This window comes from Notolepis coatsorum (assembly GCF_963971535.1).
Source record: "Notolepis coatsorum genome assembly, contig: SCAFFOLD_1224, whole genome shotgun sequence".
Taxonomy (NCBI): Eukaryota; Metazoa; Chordata; class Actinopteri; order Aulopiformes; family Paralepididae; genus Notolepis; species Notolepis coatsorum.
Window position 1 is genome coordinate 5,001 of NW_028174454.1, and position 7,500 is coordinate 12,500.

The following is a 7,500-nucleotide window of genomic DNA, read 5'->3' on the forward strand; positions in this document are numbered from 1 at the left end:
CCCAGTATCCTCCACCAAGTCCACACTGGAAGCAGCACTTGCTACAGCCTTTTCAATTTGCTGTGGCCTTTTAGCGATGTGCAAGATTGTGGGGTGTTTTAGTTTGCACTCCTTACAGGTAAGCCTCTGAATACAACCCTTACTCATGTGCCCTAGATCCAAACATCCAAAGCACAGCCCCTTAGTCTTCAGAAACTCCAGCCTGTCCTTGTGGGCTTTCTTGAGGATCTTAAGGCAGGTGGCAATAGTGTGCTCTCCCTGACAAAACATGCAGCGGTTGGGCAGCCGATTAACCCTTTTGTCTTTCGGTCCCATTGCTGCTGGTGGTGTTGTTGTTGTTTCAGTAGCTGCCTGTAGCGTTGTTACACTTGTGGCAAAACCACTCATACTCTGTTTGGCCCTTAGGCTGGTTGTGCTGGATGCAGCAGGCGCAGGAGTATAAATGGTTTTGGCCGCTGTGGTGGCATGAGAATCTTTGAGGTTACCAAACACAGGGTGGGAAAGAATCCTTGACTGTTTATCTATGAACAGCACCAGGTCTTTAAACTTGGCTCTTCTCTTCTCTCTTTCTTGTATGTCACAAGCTATAGCTCGCCATTTCTCTTTGAATGTATATGGGAGCTTGGAGAGAACGGCTTTCATATTAGTTGGGTGGTCCATTTCTTGCATGTAGTCCACTGTATCCATTGTGTTCAGACAGCTGCTGAGAAATACTGAGAAGGCCTTTAAAGCTTCTGGGTCTTCGGCTTTGATAATCGACCAACTGAGAGCCTTGTTGATGTAGGCTGTGGCGATTTGATAATCATCTCCGAAATGGTGCTTCAACAACTTTTTTGCCTCTGTAAATCCTGCGTCAGGTTGCATGTACTGGCAACTATGCACCAGCTCTCTTGGTTGGTTTACAGTGTATTGCTCCAGAAAATAAAGCCTGTCTTTACTGTCCTCTGTCTTCTTCTCAATACCATGTTCAAATGCTCTGATAAAGAACTGGTAATTTAAAGGATCGCCATTAAATGTTGGGATACTGAGTGGCGGTAATGAAGACATTTTCTGTTGTTTAACGAGTGTTTCGGTTATCACGTTTTGTTTTTCCATTATTTTTACCAGGTTGCTCATTTCATCTCCTCCAGAGCCGGAAGATGAGCTGCTGGATGGGGGTGGCAACTGCCTTGGCTGGGCCTTTGTGGCTTGTGCACTGGAGCTTGTGTTTTCTTGTGTATTCTGTACAAGACTTTGGAAGTAGCTCCAACTACATTGAGGATGCTTGTATTATCATTGGGGTTACCCACTCTGATAGCTGCTCTCTGTACAGTTGGGGGAGGCAGCTGAATGAACTCAGGTTCCAGGTTTGTGCTTGAAAATAGATCCTGCCCATGCACATCCACAAGCCCATCATCTTCTATGTCAAGTAGTCCTTGTTCCAGATAGTCATTCATCCCATCTTCTAAATGGGGCATGGTGGGATGTGAGAGCATGGCAGTGGCAGGTTGTACATCAGAATGCTCATATTTCCTTATGACACTCAGTTTTGCAGCATTTGCTGCTATTTCCGTTTCCAGTTCAAACTGCTTCCGATTTGCCTTCAGCTTGGCTTCAAGCTTGGCTTCCTCCACTTCCATAGCTTGTTGCCGTGCCGACCTGTCAGCTTCAAGCTTGGCTTCCTCCCTTTCCATAGCTTGTTGCTGTGCCAACCTGTCAGCTCTTGCCATAAGCTCCGCCTCCTTACATTCCAGAGTAACCTTTAGTGAGCCAAGAGATGATCCGGATATGCTTGACCTTGACCTCCGTGAAACTCTGTCACGTGGTTTTACAACATTTGATTCTCTCTGGACGGAAGCAGTGGAAACCCAATTTTTAACTGTAGCCTTGTACTCCAGAAGAGACTCCACTTTGGGGTCATACCAGTCAACTTGATCACTTTGCCTCTCCTCTGTGGTCAGTAATTCACACAGTAAGTCATTGCATGTACCCAGGTCACTGCACAATCGTGGAAGTTCATTTTCCAGTTTGGATCTCACCAATTCAACATTGCACACATTTTGCATTAATTGTGTTATTTCATTTTTCATTTTGGTTATTAAACCCAGTCTTGCACTCCTGGAAGCCTTTAAACATTTGAGCTTTTCTTTTTTATTTTCCAGCTCTCTCTCTTCATGCTCAGCTCCACCCTCTTCCTTCGAGTGTTCAGAACCCCCTTCTTTCAATTGATCAGGCATTTTCTCCATTCACAAAACACCAACACAACGTTTCAGTTTTATTTTACTTCAGCCGCGTTGCGCGTTTTAAATGCACTTCATTCATGCAGTCCTTCTGGGTGCATTGAAACCTCCCTTTATGCTTTTACACACACCGCGGTGACGCGTCGTTCAGCGGAGGACGGAGCGCATTCATTCATAAACAACACGGCAACGCGGAAGTATTGGATCCGTAATAAATGTCAGATACCGCTCGCTTTCCATTCGCAGCGCGAAACATGTACAACGTCCATTAACTCCATTTCATCAACAAGCAGCGGGGTTTTTTGACTATAAAGATGCAATCCTTATACAACGTAAATGCATCTTCTGGTTCTACTGGTATGCGCTTGGTTGACGCGCTCAGATAGCAGCACTCGGGAGATCGGATTTTGTATATGACATTTATTTTCCTTTCATATTTTCAATGTAGATCTTCGGATTCCAATAATCCCCACAATGAACCATAGGAAATGTTTGTCTTACCGTTTGACGGCGAAATCATATTGTAGAATCAAAACAATCAAAACATAGGCTGCTCTGCAGCGGTCAAAAAACCGTGTCGCCACATACCAGACATTCTTAGAACACTGGCTGTGTGACGGCCAGCCCATTTTAAACACCTGATGCCTGTTTCCCCAAATTAGCCACATGCATCTCAATTGGCATCTCCCTAATTAGCTTATCAAAAATATAATAATTACAACAATACATGATCACAAAACCCATTATGTATATAAGTCATGACTTCATTCATACAGATAACAATAATAATAATAATAATTTCACAACCATACATTTGGCACTAACAGTGATTATATAGATTATGGCATTTTAAGTGCTTCTATAGGCTATGTATGAAATATAGACTATAGACCTATACAATTATTTACAAAGTAAACAAAATCATACATTTGGCTCCAACAGAGGGTGAGTTGGTGTTGAGCTCCTGATGTACGGCTACACCCTGCTGGACGTCCTCAGAGTTGGGTCTGTAGGTGTTAAGGTACCCGACCCCTTGTCATGCAGCAGGACATTACATGTGCTTTACTCCACAAGATACACCAAACACCGTTAAAACCTCATATTTAACTCTTGTAGTTTAAGTTTCAAGTTTCTTTATTAATTGTCACACAGAAATACAGGATACTTTTGTATGAAATGCTTCTTTCTGTTTTGCTCCTGAGAGTGTGCTAGGTAAAAATAGATCATTATAAAATAAGTATAAAATAGAAAGTCAAGTACTTAAACAAGTGTAAACAAGACACACATTTTCAATATACATAATGTACAATATACAATGCAGAGTAGTTACAGTACAATATAAATGGGATGAGGTCGCTTGTGGTGCCACCTTGTGGCCAGTAGAAATACGTCTCCCAATGATACTTTTCATTCTTGGTGGCGGGGCGACGTCTATACTTTCCGCAACGGAGCTCGGTTTCCGGGTTCCTCTGATTGGCCGCGACCCCCACGTGACCCGCGCTAGCACGCCCCCTTATCCTTTATGCAGATGCTGCACTTAGCGCTGACTGAGAAAGTAAACATTACAGTTCTACTTTATAAAATGCTAATTGTAAATATGTTGAAGTCCACTCCACATTACAGTTGATGCGTGATGCTGCTGAGGCGGTCGTTTCTTGACTGGCGTTGCATAAGATTTACATTTAGTCAGCTAGCTGATAACTGCATAAGCAGCATATTAAGATGACTGCGTTTCTTGACTCAGAGTGGCGGCGCGACAATAGCGTTTCTTGACTCAGGCGTCTATGCCAAATACAGCTGATAACTGCATAAGCAGCATATTAAGATGACGCGACAATATTATTAAACAAGAGAGCTCTGTCATTGAAGTGGTTGGTGTTACCAACAGCGCGAGTACTTTATTATCTAAAGATGGTAAGTTATAGTGTTGTGTTCATTCATAGTTAAAGACAGTAGAGGTTGAGTACTTTATTATCTAAAGATGGTGAGTTAGAGTGTTGTGTTCATTCATAGTTAAAGACAGTAGAGGTTGAGTACTTTATTATCTAAAGATGGTAAGTTATAGTGTTGTGTTCATTCATAGTTAAAGACAGTAGATGTTGAGTACTTTATTATCTAAAGATGGTGAGTTAGAGTGTTGTGTTCATTCATAGTTAAAGACAGTAGAGGTTGAGTACTTTATTATCTAAAGATGGTAAGTTAGAGTGTTGTGTTCATTCATAGTTAAAGACAGTAGAGGTTGAGTACTTTATTATCTAAAGATGGTAAGTTAGAGTGTTGTGTTCATTCATAGTTAAAGACGGTAGATGTTGAGTACTTTATTATCTAAAGATGGTAAGTTATAGTGTTGTGTTCATTCATAGTTAAAGACAGTAGAGGTTGAGTACTTTATTATCTAAAGATGGTGAGTTAGAGTGTTGTGTTCATTCATAGTTAAAGACAGTAGAGGTTGAGTACTTTAGTATCTAAAGATGGTAAGTTAGAGTGTTGTGTTCCATTCATAGTTAAAGACAGTAGAGGTTGAGTACTTTATTATCTAAAGATGGTAAGTTAGAGTGTTGTGTTCATTCATAGTTAAAGACAGTAGAGGTTGAGTACTTTATTATCTAAAGATGGTAAATTAGAGTGTTGTGTTCATTCATAGTTAAAGACAGTAGAGGTTGAGTACTTTATTATCTAAAGATGGTAAGTTAGAGTGTTGTGTTCATTCATAGTTAAAGACAGTAGAGGTTGAGTACTTTATTATCTAAAGATGGTAAGTTAGAGTGTTGTGTTCATTCATAGTTAAAGACAGTAGAGGTTGAGTACTTTATTATCTAAAGATGGTGAGTTAGAGTGTTGTGTTCATTCATAGTTAAAGACAGTAGAGGTTGAGTACTTTATTATCTAAAGATGGTAAGTTAGAGTGTTGTGTTCATTCATAGTTAAAGACAGTAGAGGGTGAGTACTTTATTATCTAAAGATGGTAAGTTAGAGTGTTGTGTTCATTCATAGTTAAAGACAGTAGAGGGTGAGTACTTTATTATCTACCTGGAGTCTATATGTAGGCTGTGTTTATCCTACCTGGGGCCCAGGACAGCGAGTAGACCACGCCCTCGTTGCCTGGCGATGTGTAGACAGCAGTCAGAGTGTTTGTGTCCCAAACTTTAATGGTTCCGTCGAAACTCGCCGTGGCCAAGAGGTTGGGATCATCCGGTTTGAACTTACAGTCGAATATGGTCTCGACGTGGCCCTGAAAACAATATAGAATATGTCTACACATGGCCCTGAAAGCAATATAGAATATGTCTCCACGTGGCCCTGAAAGCAATATAGAATATGGTCTCCACATGGCCCTGAAAACAATATAGAATATGGTCTCGACGTGGCCCTGAAAACAATATAGAATATGTCTCCACATGGCCCTGAAAACAATATAGAATATGTCTCCACATGGCCCTGAAAACAATATAGAATATGTCTCGACGGTGGCCCTGAAAACAATATAGAATATGTCTCCACATGGCCCTGAAAACAATATAGAATATGTCTCCACATGGCCCTGATAACAATATATAATATGTCTCCACATAAAAAAAAAGCAAACACAGGTGTGGGCATTGGGCAAGTCATGTACTCAGTGGGAAGAGAAGAGAAGAGGAGAGGAGAGAAGAGGAGAGAAGAGGACAGGAGAGAAGAGAAGAGGACAGGAGAGAAGAGAAGAAGGGAAGAGAAGAGAAGAGAAGAGAAGAGGACAGGAGAGAAGAGAAGAGAAGAGAAGAGGGAGAGAAGAGAAGAGAAGAGAAGAGAAGAGAAGAGAAGAGACGAGAAGAGAAGAGAAGAGAAGAGAAGAGAAGAGAAGAGAAGAGAAGAGAAGAGAAGAGAAGAGAAGAGAAGAGAAGAGAAGAGAAGAGGAGAGAAGAGAAGAGAAGAGAAGAGAAGAGAAGAGAAGAGAGGAGAAGAGAAGAGAAGAGAAGAGAAGAGAAGAGAAGAGAAGAGAAGAGAAGAGAAGAGAGGAGAAGGGAAGTGAAGAGAAGAGAAGAGGAGAGGAGAGGAGAGGAGAGAAAAGAGAAGAGAAGAGAAGAGAAGAGAAGAGAAGAGAAGAGAAGAGAAGAGAAGAGAAGAGAAGAGAAGGGAAGAGAGGAGAGGAGAGAAGAGAAGAGAATAGAATAGAAGAGAAGAGAAGAGAAGAGAAGAGAAGAGAAGAGAAGAGAAGAGAAGAGAAGAGAAGAGAAGAGAAGAGAAGAGAAGAGAAGAGAAGAGAGGAGAAGAGAAGAGAAGAGAAGAGAAGAGAAGAAAAGAAAAGAAAAGAAAAGAAAAGAAAAGAAAAGAAAAGAAAAGAAAAGAAAAGAAAAAAAGAGCAGAGGAGAGGAGAGGAGAGGAGAGGAGAGGAGAGGAGAGGAGAGGAGAGAAGAGAAGAGAAGAGGAGAGGAGAGGAGAGGAGAGGAGAGGAGAGGAGAGGAGAGGAGAGGAGAGGAGAGGAGAGGAGATGAGAGGAGAGGAGAGGAGAGGAGAGGAGAGGAGAGGAGAGGAGAGGAGAGGAGAGGAGAGGAGAGGAGGAGGGAGAGGAGAGAGCGAGAGGAGAGGAGATAAGATGGATGGGTGGAAGCTCCTCTCACCAGATCTCTCAGGAAGTCCCATTTCTTAGCCCCCATGTCGTAAAGCCCCACGCCGCCGTCCATGAAGCAGCAGACAGTGTGTCCCCGGGGGGCAGTGAGAAGGACTGGCTCTGGGACAGGAGGGGGGGGCGGGACGGCCTCACTGGTGGAGCTGGTGTACTGGGAGTTCTTACTGGGAGAACTGGAACTGAGTCCTGGGAGGAGAGAGAGAGAGAGAGAGAGAGAGAGAGAGAGAGGAGAGAGAGAGAGAGAGAGAGAGGGAGAGAGAGAGAGAGAGAGAGAGAGAGAGAGAGAGAGAGAGAGAGAGAGAGAGAGGGGGAGGATAATACTGTCTATATTAGACGCCTGACTATTTATCCTTCTCGTTTTTTATTCTTTTTAAACCAGAAGCACAACAATGAAGCACCTTTCTTGGTGGGCGGGGAGCTGAGGACGTGCAGAGCGTGGAAACCCGTCTTCTTCAGCCTGAAGTTGTCCAGAGGAGTGGAGCGGGACACGTTCCAGACCCTGAGGACCCCCACCTGGGAGTCTGACACACAGAGAGAGAGAGAGAGACCCTTAGGACCATAGATATATATAGAACACTAGATAGCTTGCCCGCGCTGCCGGCCAATGGAGAGCGACGTCACTGAACCGCCGCCATCTTGCCAGGGGCAGCCTTGAGTGAGAGTGATTTATTACAA

General features: G+C 42.9%; 1 protein-coding gene across 1 annotated transcript in view; it reads right to left on the reverse strand.

Moving 5' to 3' along the window:
• wdr17 (WD repeat domain 17) overlaps window positions 1-7,500 on the reverse strand; it is a gene marked incomplete at both ends in the record, with an annotated part of 35,608 nt that overhangs the window by 3,998 nt on the left and 24,110 nt on the right. The window contains 5 exon segments of the mRNA XM_084338586.1: window positions 5,283-5,451; window positions 6,818-6,901; window positions 6,904-6,945; window positions 6,947-7,011; window positions 7,224-7,346. Of these exon segments, the coding sequence (XP_084194712.1) occupies window positions 5,283-5,451; window positions 6,818-6,901; window positions 6,904-6,945; window positions 6,947-7,011; window positions 7,224-7,346 (483 nt within the window).